This window comes from Dendropsophus ebraccatus, chromosome 4 (genome assembly GCF_027789765.1).
Source record: "Dendropsophus ebraccatus isolate aDenEbr1 chromosome 4, aDenEbr1.pat, whole genome shotgun sequence".
Lineage (NCBI taxonomy): Eukaryota > Metazoa > Chordata > Amphibia > Anura > Hylidae > Dendropsophus > Dendropsophus ebraccatus.
In genome coordinates this window covers 101,419,225-101,437,649 of record NC_091457.1, presented here as the reverse complement: position 1 = coordinate 101,437,649, position 18,425 = coordinate 101,419,225, and the positions used below count along the sequence as shown (strand labels likewise).

The following is an 18,425-nucleotide window of genomic DNA, read 5'->3' as shown; positions in this document are numbered from 1 at the left end:
GGATGTTAGCGCTTCGGACGTCAATGCAGCTGGCTGTCAGTGCTCCTGAGTGTCAATGCAACTAAATGTAAGTGCCACTGGTGTTACTTGTGCTGGATGTTCACCATGCCACTGGCTGTCAGTACAGCTGGTAGACAGTGCAAATGGTTGTCACTGTCACTGAGTGACAATGCTGTTGAGGTATAGCGGCAATAGGAGTCAGTGGCACAAGGTGTAAGTGTCATTGCATGCAAAGGAATGATTGTTGACCTCAGGGAGTTCAACCACAACACAATGTAGACACCTTCACATGTTTCACACCATCAGTGAGCTAGTCAGACCTTCTACCAGGAAGCCAAGGGAAGTCTCCAGTCAAGGGGACCACCTTCCAACACGCCACAGTCAAGCATGACATGACCTTGGAAATACCCAAGCAAGATGTCGATCTACAGACAGCTGTTTGCCCCTCAACAGTGTGGAGCAGAAATCAGGCTATTGGGAGCAATGCCTAGTAAGTGCATTCAAAAGAATAATGGTGGAGCTTAGGGAGATCAACCAAAACACCACAGAGACCCCATCATGTGTTTCTCAACATCAGTGAATCTAAGAACATTGCCCCTTGGAAGACAAATATGCAAAAATACTGTGGAGACACCATGACTTGTTTCTCAACATCAGTGAGCTAGCCAGACCTTCTACTGGGAAGTAACAACCAAGCCAAGGGGGTCTCCAGTCAAGGAAACCACTTTCCAAAAAGCCACACTCAAGCATGGCATCACATGACCAGGGACTATGTACCTTGACCCAGGCAAGGTACATAGTTATAGTCTATCCACAGACAGCTGTTTCAGGGTTTTTTCCCCTTGTCAGTGTGGAGCAGGATTCTGGCTAGTGAGAGCAAAGCCTAGTAAGTACACTCAAAGGAATCATGTTTAAGCTCAGGAAGATCAACCAAAACGCATAGACACCATCACGTTTCTCAACGTTTGTGAATTTAGGAACATGTCAGTCCTGCAGAGTGTCCTTGTCACTGCACCACAGTTCAGTTGTTTAGCAATAAAATGTCTCTTTTTTTTTTCATTTTGCTGACAAAAAAACGTAGGAGGTGTAAAATAACATCTCAGACAGGTGTGAATGAAACGTTTGTATGACAGTTTTTGCGTTCTGGAGAAGAATATCACATATGACACACTTTAGAAACTTTCTCTAGACTTCTCATCTCAGTTTATTCTTTTACAGGTGCAAAAATTGGGCCAAAACCAACCACAACAGGAGCTGCACCAGGACAGCCCGCCCCCGAAGGTGAAAGCGTGTTTTCCAAAATCCTCCCTGGAGGTGCAGCTGAACAAGCAGGAAAACTGACCGAGGGTAAGGCAGCAGCAGAAAAAGTCTCTGGATAAGGCTGGGTTCACACTGCATTTGTGGTTACTATAATTATAATGTTTTTATGATGTGTTACAGGAGTGTGATGATATGACATGAATGATGAAATAAAGGAGAAGTCCTGTGAAATTCAAAAAAGGGAGGAAGGCAGGGGGTGCAGAAAAGTAATAGATAAAGTAATCTTACCCATCCACATGCCCCGTAGCTCCACTCCCGGGTCCAGCTGACAGCCTCCGCTGTCCAGCAGCGCTTCCCACTGCAACGTTACATACCCGGCCAAGTGATTGCCTGCTCAGCCAGTCAGTGACTGGGACAGGACACCACCCCAGTCACTGACTGGCTGAGTAGGCAATCACTCAGCCGGGCCATGATGTTGCAGCTGGAAGAGCAGAGTACGTGACGTACCTGGATTCCATCAGCAAATGACATCCGGCAGCCTTCAGCAGGAGCAGCACTATGGAGGCATGGGGGCGAGTGCCTTTCTCCTTTTTTTAAAATTTCATGGAAATTCTCCTTTAATGATATTTATTATTATCTGTATAATATGTGGTATGACATGTATGATGTGTAATATGGCAGGTTTATCATGTATGACAAATGTTTGGTGTATGCTAAGTGATATAACAGGAGTTTGACATATGGTGTAATACACAGTCCGACATAAGGAATATGGATTTACTGGAGAATACTTGTGTAGGGGATTAGGTATCGGATTAGTCGTCGCCTGGGTAGATGGGCAAACTTTAACAGGCACAGGCAGAACAACTGGAGTTAGTACAACTGACCTCATCCAGTTTTATTTAGAGATTGAGGTACAGAAATAAAACATAAGAAACAAAAGCCTATGCCTGTCCGGCACCTAATAAACAGAAGGATACCTGACTGACTGGGTGCCGGCCTAATACCAGGCACCAAACATAACAGAATCGTACGTACCACTATGGCTCTCACAGCTTCTGAGCAAATGACCCACTCCAACAACACAGGCCCTGCTAACTGGTTTTGCCCAAACCAGAACTGCAGAAACCACTGATCTCTGGCCACTCTATTTTCCTGGTTGCTTTTTTTTATATAAGAGACATGAGGAATCTTGGGCAAATATATACCCTATCTACCACTTCTCCAGACACTCTGTGACACTTGGTATGATACAGTATAGTGTATGATGTCTGGCATTATACATATATGACAGGTGTTTGGTATGACATGATGTATATTTGGTATTACATGTGAATGATATATGGTATGGCATGATATTATCTATGATATATGGTATGACAGGTATTTGGTGTATGATATGATGTGTTTATATCATATTGTGTATGATAAAAGTGTATTATATGTCGTATGAAAGATATTATTAAATGTGTATGATACCCATAACAGGTTGGGGACATCAGTGTTTCAGTGAAGAATATCAGTGTATTAATTCATCAGTGATTCTGGCCCCTCAGTGTCATGTGGCAGTTTATAACTAAAGGCCATATTGCTGAATAAGCATCTGCTTACTGAGCTCACAGCTTGACGATCATGACATTGTTAGCAATGTCTGTGCATCCCTTGCTTTCAATTAGAAAACAATTAAGTTTATACTTACCCTTGTTATCCTGGTGTCCTGGTGCCCCATAATAGTAAAGATATGGGGCAGAAGTGTCAGAGGCGGCTGTGGAGAGCATGAATCGCAGGATAAAGGCTGCAGAACACTGGGGGAGCCTCGACGCATAAGTATGCATGACGGCTGTTGATTTTTTATCATGTTGAAAGACAGCCATCAACCGATCATCATTCCTTCGGCTGATCATTGTCTTATTACACAGAGCCATAATCTGCCAAATCGGCCTAAATGAGCAGATTATCGGCTCTGTGTAATAAGGCCTTGAGATAAAGACAGGGGTCGTTGTTGTACTTTCTCACCAGTAGACAGAAGGTACCTGTAGTGATGGGAAAGATTTATAAAGCTGTTTCGACCACAGTAACCAGTCATAGCTCAGCTTTCATATATAAAAAGCACAGCTGAGCTTGAATTTGTTGCTATAGGCAATAATGACAATCTTACTATTAAACAGCTTGATAAATCTCCCTTTTATGCCTCTGTACACAATTATTGTCTCCTTACAACATGGACATCATGGTCTTTAACTAACTCTGTCTTCTATTTTCAGCTGTGTCTGCCTTTGGCAAGAAGTTTTCCTCGTTTTGGTGAGCACGATCTGAGGTGAGTCTCCATCTTGCTCTACATTTGCCTTTGTTATGGGTTTGCACCAGGGGCGTAGCTAGGATTCATGGGGCCCCATAGCAAAAAACTTTATGGGGCCCCCCTACAAACTATAATATATATATATTCGGTGATGTGGCAAAAAAAAAAAAAATCTCTTGTGGCCAGAGGCAGAATCCCATGTGCAGCCACAACAGTGACTGGCAGAGGAGGAAGCCAATGTCTGCTTGTTCTGTCCATCCACTGTATTTACCTATAGCAGCGTATTAGGAGCCTCATGGTTATATACATAGGTGCAGGAGCAGACTACCTTTTGCTTAACCCTTTATTTACTGCAGTGTGTAAGTGACCCAGTGTTTTCCTACATGCTGCAACACAAACAAAGGGTTAATACACAAGACAATTAGCTCTCTCCTTCACTACTCCTGCACTGATAACCCCTGACCTCTGCAGGAGCTCAGAGAACAGAGGTCAGAGGTTATCAGGGTAGTGTGGCAGAGAGCTAATTGTTAACCCTTTTTTGTGTTGCAGCATGTAAGAGAACACTGGGTCACTTGCACACTGCAGTACATAAGGGGTTAAGCAAAAGGACACAGGAGGCTCTTATCTTCCCTGGGCCCCCTCCCTCCACGGGCCCCATAGCAACCGCTTTCCCTGCCTCTATGGTAGCTACGCCACTGGTTTGCACATTACATTTAAAGTGACTCTGTACCCACAACCTGAACCCCCCAAACCACTTCAGATAGCTGCTTTTAATCCAAGATCTGTCCTGGGGTCCGTTCGGCAGGTGATGCAGTTATTGTCCTAAAAAACAACTTTTGAACTTTGGCACAACCTCTCTGTCCCTCCTCCCCGCCCTCCTCATCATTAGGAATGCTCCAGACAGATTGTCTCCTATTCATCAGCTGTTTTAGCCCTGCACACGGGCTGGATCGTTAAACACATGTTCAGCATGGAGAAAATTTTCCAGTGGCATTCCTAATGATGAAGAGGGTGGGGAGGAGGGACGGAGGGGTGGTGCAAAGTTAGGGCACAGATACTCCCGTGGACAGATCTTGGATTAAAAGCAGCCAACTGAAGGTACAAGAGGTTTGGGGGTTCAGATTGTGGGTACAGAGTCGCTTTAACTAGGAGAATGCATGAGTGATGTATAGATGGGTGTGGATATTTTAGAGTAAGGGAGGATTAGGGATAGATATATAATGGGGAAGAAGGGATGTTGAGTGGTATTGGGTATTTAAAGCTCCCTCACAGATTTCTACACTGGTTGAAAGAGCGTTACACAGAAGAGAAGAAGTAATTGAAAAGTCAAGGACGTGGGAGTAATGGTGGTTACCATGTATAAAGGCAGCAGTCAGTTCATGCATTGTAAAAATTTGACTTGTTTTTATCATATATCACTATGTATTTGCCATGTTGTTAAAGGGGTTATCCAGCACTAGAAAAACATGGCCACTTTCTTCCAGAAACAGCCCCACTCTTGTCTCCAGCTTGGGTGGGGTTTTGCTGCTCAGGTCCATTGAAGTGAATAGAGCTTAATTGCAAACCACACCTGAACTGGAGACAAGAGTTGTGTTGTCTCTGAAAGAAAGTAGCCATTTTTTGTAGCGCTGGATAACCCCTGGCACCATGGCGTAACTAAGTCACGGTGAGTTTTAAAAGGGAACTATCAGCAGGTGTGTGTTACCTTCCACCTCTTTACTGGTCACGCGCTGTTAGTCGGAGTAATCTTTGCTTAGGTGGGTGGTTAGGAGCACTGCATCATCATCTGGCCTGTCTGCTCCATTGATTATCATAAGAAGGAGTGGGCCGATGATGCGGCAGTGCTCCTAACAGTGCAACAGAGCAAACATTACTCCAATTAACAGCACAGGACTGGCGCCAAAGTCCTGGGTGCTATAAGGGGCTATCAGCAGGTTAGATTCGTCTGACCTGCTGATAGTTTCCTTTAACTTAGTGAACCATGCTGTACAGTTATGTCATACCAATTTTGTGGGCTCAGAAGAAGAGGCCACAGAATCCGCGTCAAGAGCCAGCTGTAAATAACTGCAGCTACCAAGAACACTGGTCTCAGCAATTTAACCACATAGATGCTGTGATCAGTAATGACCTCTGCATCTTTAGAGTTGAAGGGGCTTCCCCGTTGCCGATTGACAACCCCAATGTAATGTGATTGCAGGGTTCCGATGGTTGTCATGACAGCAGGAGGCAAAATTATGGCTTCCAGATAGAGATGAGCAAACCCGGCTGAGGTTCTCGTTCGTATAAGCCTGAACCATTGGCATTTGACTCGTGCTGTCTTCTTGTTGCATGGGAAAGAGATGTGGAAGAGATGGAAAATAAGGATACAGCCTATGATTGTATTCCTGTGTTCCAGGCAGGACTCTGGCTGTCTTCACCTTTCCCACGGAATGGGAAGACAGCGGGATTCAAATGGCAATGGTTCGGGTTCGTACAAACCAAAACTTTGGCCCGGTTCGCTCATCTCTACTTCTAGGTCTGCCAGCTATGGAAGCCTGTGAGGCCCAGACAGTTTATAGTACAGAGTAGTACAGAATACATTTTTCAATATGTGTTTGAAAGATACACTATGGGGGTATTTATCATTTATTTTGCACCATTATTTTGGCAAAAAAAAGTGTTCTTTTGCACAGCTTATGTTTTTTTTGCAGCACTTATCAAGCCATTTGCTCTGTTTTTCAGCAGTTTACGCTGGCTGCATCATTTTCAATTTTAGTTTTAGCTCAGAGGCGGTGTGGTTTTATGTTAGCAGAATACAATAGGAAAAAGGTATCCACGGCAAGTCCATTCCCATAAAACTATATCCTTTATCAGAAAACCACAGATAAAATCAGTCCATAGGTCCAAGGTGCAACATGTTTGGTTTTATGTTAGCTACTATTTAACCAGATTTATCTTGTGCAATTTTTGGTTTTGCGCAAAAATAATCATGCAGCAGTACTCCAGTCAGACCCTGACATAATTTGTTAGCCTTTTATTTTTAGCCAAAAAAATGCTCCAAACTTTTCAAGGCCCGTGCTCCTAATAATAATTTTTGCACATGGACTGGACATTTTTGCACAGCACAGAAAAAGTGTTCATGTGCAAATGATACATACACCCCTATATATATGGGACAATGATCATGTCTGAAAAAGGGAGCTGGACTCTCGAAAGCTTACAATCAAATATACTCAGTTAGCCTCCAAAAGGTATTGCCTGATTTCTTCTCTATTCTGTGTATGGCATACAGTATACTCCATTTGTAAGAGCCATTAACTTTATCTGTGAGCCATGCAGTAAGTATATGAACCTGGTAATTTTTTTATTACATTGCTTCACTATGGCGTTTAGTTTAACCTTGTTTTTTCTATTTCTGCTCCAAGATGGAGAGCTGAAGAAGAATCATGATATAATAACCTGCAGCGCTGGACTCTGGGTATAAAAGTGAGTATTTCCATATGGAGCATGTATTTATGATGCAGATTGAAGTCAAACTGGTAAGGGAACCCCGAAATATAAAAACACACAAAGAGAAGACATCAGGGTCATGTGTTAGAAATATCCTCTGTTGTTTTGTCACAGAAAATACTTTCATAATATATAGTGTAGATACATGCTAAAATGTGCCCCTTTAGAACAGTGACGAATGTCCTGTATATTCTATGATGCAGTGTGCTGTATTTCCACAATTCATTGTCCTCTACGTCTGTCCCATTATACAGTATTCTGTATGTTCTGGTAACCAGTGTCCAGTGTATCATGTGCCCCCCTGTATACCCTGTGATCCAGGGTCCTATATATCTTGATACAGCGTCCTGTATATAATGTGATATAGTGTCCTGTATATCCTGTGATTGGGCATCCATCCCCATGTACCAGTCTGCCATTTACCTTATTCATATAATGTGTTTTGATTTTGTAATGTTCTTGTTTGTCACCCTCTATGGCTTGTATAGCACTTTGGAATTAAAGGGGAACTCCGGATAAGAAAAATTAGTTTTCTATTAAAAGTACATTAACAGTTAAATATTTGTGTCTATACAATGTATTACCGTATCTGTACGGTTCTGCCAAACTGGTAGCTGATAGAAATCCAGGAAGTGAAAAAAATGGCCCCTGTGCAAATCCACATTGTCTCCTGCTCCTTCTGCTATCTCCCCTTAGGAGACAAATCTTTCATGCCTCTGTCTCACATTGTGTGTGTTTGCTGAGATCAGGCTGATGATGCAGACAGGGGGCAGGGCGTAATGTACCAGGAGGCTTGGCTGGATCCCCCAATCCCCTGAGTGATTCACCATCTCTGACCAGCCAGAAGCAGGTGTTGCACTGATTTCTCTAATTGTGCAGAAGTGTGCAGTGAAATTAGGGCTGTGTGCACACATGTTGGAGTGTCATTGCAGTTATCCAACTTCAACAGCCACCACTAATGAAATGCCGAACGATCGGGTTCCGATGGACTCGAGCATGCTCGAGGTTTGCTCATCTCTAGTTCTCATCCTAAGCATATGGAACAGCATTGTTTATCAGGACCTTATCTAATCTAGGGCTGTCTACTGCACAGTGCACCTAGTGAGTGTCATTGAGGGTCCTCATGTAATGTTCACATTTGTAAATAGTATTTTGCCATCATGCACACAATTAACCAGTCCTTTCCTTTCAGTCTTCTGCAGGGGATGTAGATGCTGCTGGAGTATTGGAAGAAGTCACCCTGTTTGAGGAGTGATGGAAACCTTACCATCCTATACATGTGTATATAAGGCCACAAAAGGACAATCTCCAGAGAGCAGTGAAAGGGGATGCCCAGTGCCATTGGATAGGACTTCTCAGCCACGGCAGGCGCCCTTTGTTCTCTCACCTAGATCTTACACTCAGAGTCCAGGATTCTGCATATATTATTTCTTCATGTATCTTCCTGAGATCTCCACTCAGGAGCATTGATTATAGGGCTTGGAGTGACAAGCTCCACATTCTGACATCATTCCATCTCTGAGGCGTGGTATCCTGTGCTCCTACTCTGTCAGGGGAGGGGACCATTAAATACCAAATCCAAGAGGAGACGTGAGGACCGTTCACTGTTCACCTATTGAAGCATGAGGCCATAGGACTCTGAGAGGCAGTGTGCTTATCAGCCGCCTCCTAGAAGAATAAATGGCGGCCAGGCATATCTGTCACTGATTAGTAAGCCATCAATGAGCCGTTCCAATGGCGGTTTCCTCATCTGTCGCGTTTTTTTCTGTGTTGGTTTCAGCAGCCTTAACATCTCGATTCGGTTTTGTCATATACCTCATATATTTATTTTGCTTTTCTGTCTATTTATTGCTCATCATTATTGGTTTTTTGATTGGTTTCGCACATTGGGTTTCTCTAAAAGCAATAGAGAGCAGATAAAGAGCACAAGATGGCGGGAGCGTGTCCTCCTGTCTCTCTCTTCTAAAGACGAATAAACTGTGCACTTCAAGTCCTAAGCCATCTCCAGTGGGCATGCTCAGAGAGACGGTCTTCACCCTCACCGAGCGTCTGTCCTTCTGCCGCATGCGCCCTTATGGAACAAGTCATCCCCATCCTGAACTGCTACAGTATTGTAACGTTGCTCCTTTGTCCGCTTACTGTGAAGCGATCCCTGTCCTGTTGAGCATGCTCAGAGCTGACACTGGTCTATCCATTGGCGCTTCCATTCATTCAATGATCATGTCTAATTGTCTATGCAACAGGTCTTGGGGGGAGGTTGGGAGGGGTGGTCGATGCTGTGTCCATATTTATCAGAATTTCAATGTTATTATGTATATGGGTTTATTTGAATCTGTGACCCTGGGTTGATATGTTTATAGCCCTGTGTGTATGATGTTAGTGGCATGTTTGACTCTAATAAGGATTTTGCCAAAGGCTAGTAGCCATATAGCCTGTACGATTTGTGTCTTGTCCTGATGCATGGCTCGCTACTCTGTACTGTGCACGGTTTCATCTCATTTTTAATGATTGCAGATTCTTGTTAGGATGGAATTTGCCCCCCAGTATCTCCCTGTGTGTCTAGTTTAGAGTTACCCCCCCCCCCCCCATCTGCCAATGTGCGCACATCCGATTGACTCTAGTCAAAGAACAAAGACTAACAAATAAAAAGGTCCAAAGTGCATGACGGTTGCTGACAGGACGACCGCAGGATCTCAATAATGAACAGGTTCAGTGGTTGTTAGTTTACGATAAGACTGTACATATCTGGAGACCATATAACAGCCCAATCACTGCAATTACCATAGAATGTTTTATTAGTATTCAAATGATCAAAAAAATAGAGCAGAGGCGTGGAATTCTCACCCCGGAGAATACAGAACAATGCTAGTACAAAGAAAGCACAGAGACATCATCCACATCATATGAACCAGCTGAGGATTGATCACCAGGGAAGAATCTAGAGTTGTCTAGCCACATGACAGATGGATATTACCATTGCTCTTTCTGCTAAGAACGTAGAATATCATAGGGAATTAGTGAGAGCTTGGACAGTGACCTATAGAAATCTGTATGTCACCCATCCACCTCATGCATAGTTGTGGTCTCCGGAGTGTGCCCTTGTACTAAGGATATTGAAGTATAGGTTATTAGTGGGTTGGGTGCCGAAGCTCTTAGTAATGATCTATTGGCATAGTTGTCGGTGATGTCGCTGGCCTTTCCTACGGCCACCCTGTATATATATATACCTGTACAGCGTGTAAATGTTTATGTTAGAAAGCTAGGGAAAAAAAGATTAGAAAAAGACAAAAAAATCCAAGATTATGAGCAGCTACTCGTGAGGCCATACCCTCAAATCCATCTACTATGCTCACTCTTTTATTTGTGTATAAAGGGAGCTTTTATTATATTCCTGTAGACAGAGAAGACGAGACATTATGGCCAACAGTGGCTTTCAAGTGACACCCAGGAAAGTTCTGTCTCCAGACTTATTTACATCTTCCAGGAATGACCTTCTAGAGTTACTCTCACTTTTGCTTTATATGGGGGGGAGGTGTCATGGTGGGGGGGAGGGTGGTAAGAGAAAGATAATGGGAAAGTTATATATATATATAAATTATGAAATTCTATTTAAAAGTATAAAATGATGAAGTTTACAGTGGTGCAAAGTGCAATGACCTGACCTGTATATGAATGATGTGTCTCCCTGTCCGGCTGTGCCCCATAGTATTCACTGTGTCACATCCTGTGTTGTACTCAGTAATCGGTTGACCCCTTACAAGATATTTCTGTCACAGCAGAATAAAATGAACTTGATATGAACGTCTCGTCTCCATGTATTATTATTGGTTGGAAATTGGACTGCTTGCTGACATCTATGGAGAAAACAACTTGATCAGATTCACCTTTACTAGCTGCAATGCAGGCAGAGCAACATTGCTACCCTTGGATGTGCATTGTATGTGATGGTATAAATCAGGGTGTAGCCCAAGCCTATTGCTGCTATGTAGTCTTCTTCAGTTTCTTGTGATGTCTTGCTTTAAAGGGTACTTCGGCCCTCCAGCTGTTGCAAAACTACCATTCCCATCCTGCCTGGACAGCCCTGTCTTAAACAAACAGAAGCAATGCTCAACTGATGATGAAATCTGCTGGAGCTTAGGCTTCCCCTGTTTAGCAGGCTCCTGTGGTTGTTACACACAGCCCATTGTTGTTGTGTACAGCCCATTCTCATCGTCACCAGAGCTCAGCTGTCCAGGTTCTTTATAGCGGTTATCAAACCCAATAGTGTACGTACATCAGGCTAAGGATTCAGGTTCACATCCTTAGCAAGCCAGTACATCATCCATCTCACATCGGGAAGGTGCACTCACCAATCCCCCACTGATTGTTTGAAGCCTTTCCCACTTGTCTACGCTGCTAATAGTCCCAGATTCAAGCTTTTACACATGATCCCAGTTTTAGAATAGGGCACCCAGCCAGGAAACTACATCTCCCATCATGCATTGCACCTCAGAACCAACTGCTGTGCACCCTTTTAGTGCACCATTTTAGTATGCACTACACTTCCGGGTACATGGGCGGGGGTCGGGGAACACGGGAAGGGGGCCATTCACATACATAACATACATTACAAAGTTGTATAACTTTGTAATGTGTGTTATTTTTTAACGTCCAGAAAAATAGGGTCAGCAACGTTTTTTTTGTCCGTTTTGGTCCGTCAAAAAAAAGGATCCGTTTTTTTTTTATAATGGAAGTTAATGGAAAAACTGATGCACACAAATGAATCCGTTTTTTGCAATCCGTTTTTTATGCGTTTTTTTCAAAAAACGGATGCATTAAATGGATGCTGAAAACGCAGTGTGAACCTAGCCTTAGCGCCGCACTACCCCTTTAAAGCAAATGTACTGCTGGGACAGTCACTTTAATCTATGTGGGAATACAAGCAGGGCCTGGGGCAGCACCTGGGAGCAGGGGGAAGGTGACAACTTTTTTTCTTGTTTGTTTGTTTTTCTAGGCTCCCACCTCCCTTTCAGACTTGCCAGTAAATCTGGTGTCTTTTTGAGGGGGGGGGGGGGGTTATGGTGGTATTGGTCAGGTCTGATGTGGCGGTGTTATCCAGTCACAGTATGGTGGGATTGGTCAGGTCTGGTGTGGCAGTGTTATCCAGTCACAGTATGGTGGTATTGGTCAGGTCTGGTGTGGCGGTGTTATCCAGTCACAGTATGGTGGTATTGGTCAGGTCTGGTGTGGCGGTGTTATCCAGTCACAGTATGGTGGGATTGGTCAGGTCTGGTGTGGCGGTGTTATCCAGTCACAGTATGGTGGTATTGGTCAGGTCTGGTGTGGCTGTGTTAAATGTGCTGCCTGGAGCTATTACCTACCAATCTACCAACCCTGTGGTGAGAATTCCTTCAGATAATATGCTGACTGATCTAATTATTGATTCAATGTGGAAATTTGTTTATATTTTAAGCAATTAAAAACCATGAAAAATGTGATTCAGACAAACCAAGTAGTCATGTGCTGTTACCAGGATTATTGGCCATATGCCTATTGTATTGGTTATCGCATGAGGGTCTGGCATTCGGCTGCATGTCGTGACATATAGTAAATGTGGAAACGCGGCCTTAGACTGATCAGATGAATATGATGTATGCATATGATGTTCAGAAACTAGGAAATCATAATGCTTAATGGTGAGTGAAGATGGGGCGTCTGCAGGTTTAGTGCCTAGGGCAGCAGCAGCTGTTAGCCCCTAGTCGACTGAGGACGTACTGGTACGCCCCGGAAGTCTGTGCCCTGACGATCCTGGGTGTACCGGTACGTCCTTTGCTATGAAGCGCGCTCCGGATCGGAGCGCGCTTCGTAGGAGGTGGGGGCCGACTGCAGTGAACAGCCCGGCCCTCACAGTTACTGACAGGCTGCAGCGATCGCGCTGCAGCTTGTCATTAACCCCTTAAACGTCGCGAGCATTTAAGTGTAAGTGACAGGGGGAGTACCCTGTCACTTACCGATCGGGATCACCACAGTATGACTGCGGGGGTCCCGATCATTGTAACGGACTGCCGGAGGTCTCTCACCTGCCACCGTGCGGTCCAATCGGCGATCTGCTCACTGAGCCTGCATGGAATAGCAATTATCAGTGTATGAAATCAAAGTAATGAATGTAAAAGTCCCCCAGGGGAACTTAAAATGTGTAACAAAAAAGTTAAAATCTTTATTACACTAACCCAAAGCCCCTCCCCCAATAAAAGTTTAAATACCCCCTACCATTATATAAATAAAACATATAAAATAAATAAAGAAACGATCTATTAAAATATAACAATCGTCCAATCTATTAAAATATAACAATTGTCATCGTGAACAGCGTACACAAACAGAGGGGGTAAAGTGCAAGGATTACCGATTTTATGTTACATTATATATAAAAAAAATGTGATAAATAATAAAAAGTGATCAAAACGTCCGATCATCACAAATATGGTATTAATAAAAACTAGAGATCATGGCGGGAAAAATTACACCCCGTACAGCCCTGTAGCCCCATTTTATTAATAATTAATTGCCAAAAAAAAGAATTAATTAAAAAAATATATAACATTAGAGAATCTGTGTAAACCTGCATGTGGTTGTGTTCGGGCTGACCTATAGAATAATGGTATCATGTTGCTTTTACCATAGTGCAGGGGTACTCAACAACTTTTAGTGAGGGGCCACTTACCGGGGTCTATTGTCAGGTGAAGGTCCGAGCTGAACATCAGTAGGAAACGTGTTTTGTTACTTTGTCACAAACGTTCAACTATTTATATACAGAATTGCTGCTTATTAGCGGGAAAACTGGCATTTTTTTCTCTCTCACCAGGCCTTTGATATTAGGTACAAAGGGGGTGACTGCCCTGGTAGTATATAGCCCCCCTGTTGCTCCCCCAGTAGTGTATAGCCCCCCCGTGCGCTCTCCCTCAGTAGTATATAGCCCCCTGTTGCTCCCCCAGTAGTATATAGCCCCCCTGTGCGCTCTCCCCCTGTAGTATATAGCCCCCTGTGAGCTCCCCCCAGTAGTATATAGCCTCCCCGCGCTCTCCCCCTGTAGAATATAGCCCCCTGTGAGCTCCCCCCAGTAGTATATAGCCCCCCTGTGCGCTCTCCCCCTGTAGTATATAGCCCCCTGTGCGCTGTCCCCCAGTAGTATATAGCCCCCTGTGAGCTCCCCCCAGTAGTATATAGCCCCCCTGTGCTCTCCCCCTGTAGTATATAGCCCCCTGTGAGCTCCCCCCAGTAGTATATAGCCCCCGTGAGCTCCCCCCAAGTAGTATATAGCCCCCCTGTGAGCTCCCCCCTGTAGTATATAGCCCCCTGTGAGCTCCCCCTGTAGTATATAGCCCCCCCGTGCGCTGTCCCCCTGTAGTATATAACCCCCTGTGAGCTCCCCCCAGTAGTATATAGCGCCCCTGTGCTTTCCCCCCAGTAGTATATAGCCCCCTGTGAGGTCCCCCCCAGTAGTATATAGCCCCCCTTGTGCTTTCCCCCTGTAGTATATAGCCCCTGTGAGGTCCCCCCTGTAGTATATAACCCCCTGTGCGCTCCCCCCAGTAGTATATAGCCCCCTCAGTAGTATATAGCCCCCTGTGAGGTCCCCCCTGTAGTATATAGCCCCCTGTGCGCTCCCCCCAGTAGTATATAGCCCCCTCAGTAGTATATAGCCCCCTGTGAGGTCCCCCTGTAGTATATAGTCCACTTGTGCGCTCCCCCCTTGTAGATGCCCCCCAGACAGAAAAAAAAATAACAAAAACAACTCACCTAGCACCTCGTTCCCCGCTGCGGCTGTCTTCTCTTCCCGTCGGTCCGGCCCCCGGCTGATACGCGCTCTGTAGGGATGTCCTGGGGATTCCCCAGCAGAGCGCGCATCAGTGACCTCAGCGTACGCCGCCGGCCTGCACTTCCGGGAAGGACAGGCCGGCAGCGTACACTGAGGTCTGTGGTGCGCGCTCTGCTGGGGAATCCCTGGGACATCCCCAGAGAGCGCGTATTAGCCGGGGGCCGGACCGACACTGCCCCCAGCCCCACAGGCGTACTGACATCTAAGGACAGTACGCCTATGGGGCGGGAGGCAGTGCGGTGGGGAGCGGGACCTCCTAACCGCCCCGGATCCGTTCCGTCCCGGGCGGTTAGGAGGTCTGACCAGGGGTCCGGACAGCTGGCCTCCGCGGTCCGGGTTCGGACCGCGGTCCGCCAGTTGAGGACCCCTGATATAGTGCATTATGTAGACACAGGTACCCCCCAAAAGTTACCATATTGCATTATTTTTTAAGATTCCACCAATTTATATCTTCATAAATAATCATTTTAGGGTTATGGGAAAGTATGGGAATTGTATTTGACACCCCTGAGTTAGAGGCATGCCTCATATAAATGGACAAGGCATACACGTGTTGCTTATTATTCTCTTCTTGTAAGCAGAAGCCAAGACAAAGTGCCAGTGCCATCACACAACAGACATCAATGCCTCCCAGTAGACCCATTTTGTGGCGTCCATCATTTTTGATATGAAGAATAGCTATACTTCCCATCAACTCTGAATTGAACCATCAACAGGTGCTCCTAACAAAGACTAATGCTGCGTTTACACAAAACGATTATCGTGCGATAACGATCGATTTCGAGCGATAATCGTATGTGTAAACGCTGCGAACGATCAAACGACGAATGAGAAATCGTTCATTTTGATCTTACAACATGTTCCAAAATCGTCGTTCGTCGTTCGCAAAAAATTCGCAGATTGTTCCATGTAAACAGTCGTTCGCCGATTTAATGAATGTGTGAGATAGGCTTAAGCGATCGCAAAACGATCGCAGAGCGAATTTCCCTACGATATATTGTACCATCTAAACGCTGACCGTTGTGGAAAAAAAACGTTACTCCGACATTGTTTATTGTACAATCGGGCCAATTATCGTTTCGTGTAAATGCAGCATAACGTAGCTTAATTTTGTTAACACTAAAAGTTTGCTTGAGAAGGTTCAGCATCTAGTAGAAAGCACTAGATGGACTCTGCTGCCATCTAGTGTAATTTTGTGGAGTTACAGTTACTTGAGCTTAGTTGCGGTTTACAGCATGACAATCGGTGTCCCACGGCGTGGCTTCATTCCGGTCCTACGGCACCGCTTGGATCCCACTGGCAGGGACGTCACAGCTCTTCTTACCCCTCTTCTTTCTACGGGTCTATTGAAGGCCAGAAGACAGGAATACCAATCCATCTGTATGAGAGCCCTTGGGGACCCTGACTTCTGACCTTTTAAGCCACAGAGCTGAAGGTGGGCGCCCGCAGGATCCAAGCGGCACCGATCATCATTGGTAAGTATATGTGACAGCCTGCAGCGAAGGAAGAATAAAAGAAAAGCCTGGACTGCTTCTTTAATAGTGACCATTTGCATTTCTCTGTAAGCAATTACTTTAAGGCCATGTTCACATAATGTAATTTCAGCGGTAATCACGGCCATTGTTGCAACGAGCTGCCACTACCACAGTGGTGTGTCTGTGACACTGTCAGCACTTTTACACAATGCAGTACCATATCACATATTGTTTTTAGTACTGTACAGCTAACTTTAAGCCAATAGGAAACATGAGTAGAATAGACATCTATTTATATATTAAAGGGGTACTCTGGAGACCAACACAAATATTTTTTTGCTAATACATTGGTTTAACAAAGTTTTATTGCTTTGTAATATAGTTTTTTATTTGCGAACACACTTCCAGTGCCTGGCAGCAGTAAGAGGCGACACGTCCCATCTTCTGCCACCACCGTTTATTGGGAACTGCGAGGCTCTAACCCAGCAGTTGCTAAGTCCCTGCACTGTTCTAGTGCTCTGAGTGAGTAGTGAGAGCTTTCACCACTCACAGTGCAGAGGCTGCCCGACACCACAATCGTGTCAGGCAGCCTCCCTGCCCTGTGTACTGCATGTAAGAATATACAATAAATGGGGGAATAAACTCTGCTCTGTATAACACTGCTGTGCACCCCTTACTGCTGCCTGGCAATGGACTGTGATTTTAAATAAAAATCAATGCATTTTTTCTTATAAAGTTATATTACAAAGTAATATAACTTGATTAAAACAAAGTATTAAAAACACATTTTTAATCTATGGAGTACCCCTATAATATTACATTAATTCATTATGATCCACACCTGGTTTTGGCTTCAAAACTGCATAAAAAAACCCTGATCAAAAGCAGATGCAAGAGAACCCTTAATCTTTAGATCAGATTTGTTATTGCTACAGGTGGTGTTAAACATGCTTTAATTTTATGCCATGATTAAGTATGCACATTGCATTGGAAACATGTTGGGAAGACACAATTTACTGCTGCTACAGTGCCTGGACTGCAAATAAAATTAGATATATGTTTTATTCCTCTGTTAAATGAAAATATTTATGTGACACACCACATAGGCCACATTTGCTGTTGATATTGAAGTAGAGCAACCACATGTAATTTTACTTCTGCTTTTCCCAATTAACTTTAATTCTCATGAACATAAACTGGTTTACTTAGTAAAGGTAATAGTGAATCCACTTGGTTTCAGTTCCTTTGTATCCAAATGACCACTTTCCAGACCTATGGACTATTTTCCATTAAAGCGGTACTATCAGCAGGTTCTTCCCAGAGAACCTGCTGATATGCCATAGTAGCTATGTATGTCAGTAATACATAGCCACTACTTTTAGCCCTCTCCGCCCCCATATTGTTAGTTAAATCACTAAATGCTCTTATGCAAATTACCCCCCGAGCCACCGCCGATCCCTCAGGATGTAAGTATAGGAAAGACTTTATACTTACGTCTTGAGGGACCTCCGAGAGGATCGTTGGTGGCGTAGGGGGGTTCACGCATGCGCGGAAAGCATCCGGTGCTTCCCTGCGCAGTCGCAGTGTATACAGCCCACTATGCAGTTTGAATATGCATCGGGTGCGGACTGGGCTGGCCGCGGCGTTGCTTTCCGGCCCGGAGCAACACCCTAAATGCTCTTATGCAGGTAATTTGAAGAGTATTTAGTGATTTAACAAACAATGCGAGGGTGGAGAGGGCTAAAAGTAGTGGCTATGTATTACTGACGTACATAGCTACTATGGCATATCAGCGAATAGAACACTTAAAGCAAATCTGTCAGCTACCTATGGTGATGACAATGTGCTGTAGCTGGCAGTCCCCTAGTCAGCGTGGTACCTTTTGGTAATTTGTCTGTGTAGCGGATTATACACTGTACTGTACTGTAATGAAGAGTCAAACAGGAGTTGTTTGTGCTGCACTCTGGCACACCTCACCACTCCTTCCTTCTCCCTTTTCTTCAAGAATAATCAATGCTGCCCAGCCTCCTGCTAGCTTAGCTGT

The 18,425-nt window shown here is 44.5% G+C and overlaps 1 protein-coding gene across 1 annotated transcript in view; it reads left to right on the top strand.

The window, feature by feature from the left end:
- Nucleotides 1-10,849, top strand: part of BSN (bassoon presynaptic cytomatrix protein) — a 178,297-nt gene extending 167,448 nt beyond the window's left edge. Inside the window, exons 9-12 of the mRNA XM_069966489.1 lie at nucleotides 1,219-1,347; nucleotides 3,525-3,577; nucleotides 6,964-7,024; nucleotides 8,241-10,849. Coding sequence (XP_069822590.1) covers nucleotides 1,219-1,347; nucleotides 3,525-3,565 — 170 coding nt within the window. The 3' untranslated portion in view covers nucleotides 3,566-3,577; nucleotides 6,964-7,024; nucleotides 8,241-10,849. The remainder of the gene's footprint in view (nucleotides 1-1,218; nucleotides 1,348-3,524; nucleotides 3,578-6,963; nucleotides 7,025-8,240) is intronic.
- The last annotated feature ends 7,576 nt before the right edge of the window (nucleotides 10,850-18,425 follow it).